General features: G+C 56.7%; 1 protein-coding gene across 1 annotated transcript in view; it reads right to left on the reverse strand.

Annotated features, from left to right (window-relative positions):
* AMDHD2 (amidohydrolase domain containing 2) overlaps positions 1-456 on the reverse strand; it is a gene marked incomplete at its 5' end in the record, with an annotated part of 6,306 nt that extends 5,850 nt beyond the window's left edge. Inside the window, one exon of the mRNA XM_009075453.1 lies at positions 320-456. Coding sequence (XP_009073701.1) covers positions 320-456 — 137 coding nt within the window. The remainder of the gene's footprint in view (positions 1-319) is intronic.
* Positions 457-968: the final 512 nt, after the last annotated feature.

A 968-nucleotide genomic window follows, 5' to 3' on the forward strand; every position in this document is an offset into this window, starting at 1 on the left:
CTTGAGAAGTCCTGCTCTGTCCTCCCACAGCCTGGAAAAGGTAGGGTGAGCATCCCACCAGCACAGGAGCAGGATAATATGTTGATTACAGTGAGGCTCAGAGGAAAGCTGGGCTGAAACCCCCACCCAGCCAGAGGGGATCAGTTACATGACAGGAGCAAAATCATTCTTTGTCATCAGTTCAGTGACTCACACCTCCCTGGAGCAGCTGAAATGCCCTTGGCCATGGGCAGGATGTCCTCAGTGGGTTTTGGGGGTCAGGGATGTGCAAACCTGGGACCCCCCCATCCCTCTGTGAGCACACGTGGCTTCACTGTACCATTGATCTGGACGTCGATGAAGCCTGGGGCGATGATGCTGTCCTTGCAGTCCAGCTGGATGTCAGCAGAGCCCTTCTCATCGAAGAAGAGTTTCTCTGGGTTCAGGATCTTCCCCTCTCGCACCCAAAGGTCCTCCCTGAAGGGACAATCACACACACCAAGCTCCAGCTCTGTCTGTAGTAGAGCACACAAAGCAGGTGGCCGTGGCCCTGGGCAGAGCAGATCCCACCAGTTCTCTGATGTCTGCCAGGGCAGAGCTGCTCTTCCACCTGGGACACACAGCCCTCTCTGCCTGGCTTTACAAAACTTGTGGGAATGGGATTTTCATGGGTTGCCCCTCAAATGTGGTGGCAATGACCAAAGGGCTACGGGGCTGGTAGAGAAGGCAAAACAAGATGGGAGCAGAGAGAGGACCATACACCCTCATCTCTTTCTGAAAACAGGTGAAGGGCACATGGGATGGCATGGGGGATGAGAGCCAACTGCTGATGTGCTGGGGCACCTGGTGACAGGCACTGCAGGTGCCAGGTCAGTGCTGCAGCCTGACCAGGACCTCTGCACCCCCAGTACCTCCAGCACCCCTGGTACTTCCACCACCCCTGTGCCCCCAGCACACCTGGTACTTCCACCACCCCTGGTACCCCCAGC

This window comes from Acanthisitta chloris, unplaced genomic scaffold (genome assembly GCF_000695815.1).
Source record: "Acanthisitta chloris isolate BGI_N310 unplaced genomic scaffold, ASM69581v1 scaffold30175, whole genome shotgun sequence".
Taxonomy (NCBI): domain Eukaryota; kingdom Metazoa; phylum Chordata; class Aves; order Passeriformes; family Acanthisittidae; genus Acanthisitta; species Acanthisitta chloris.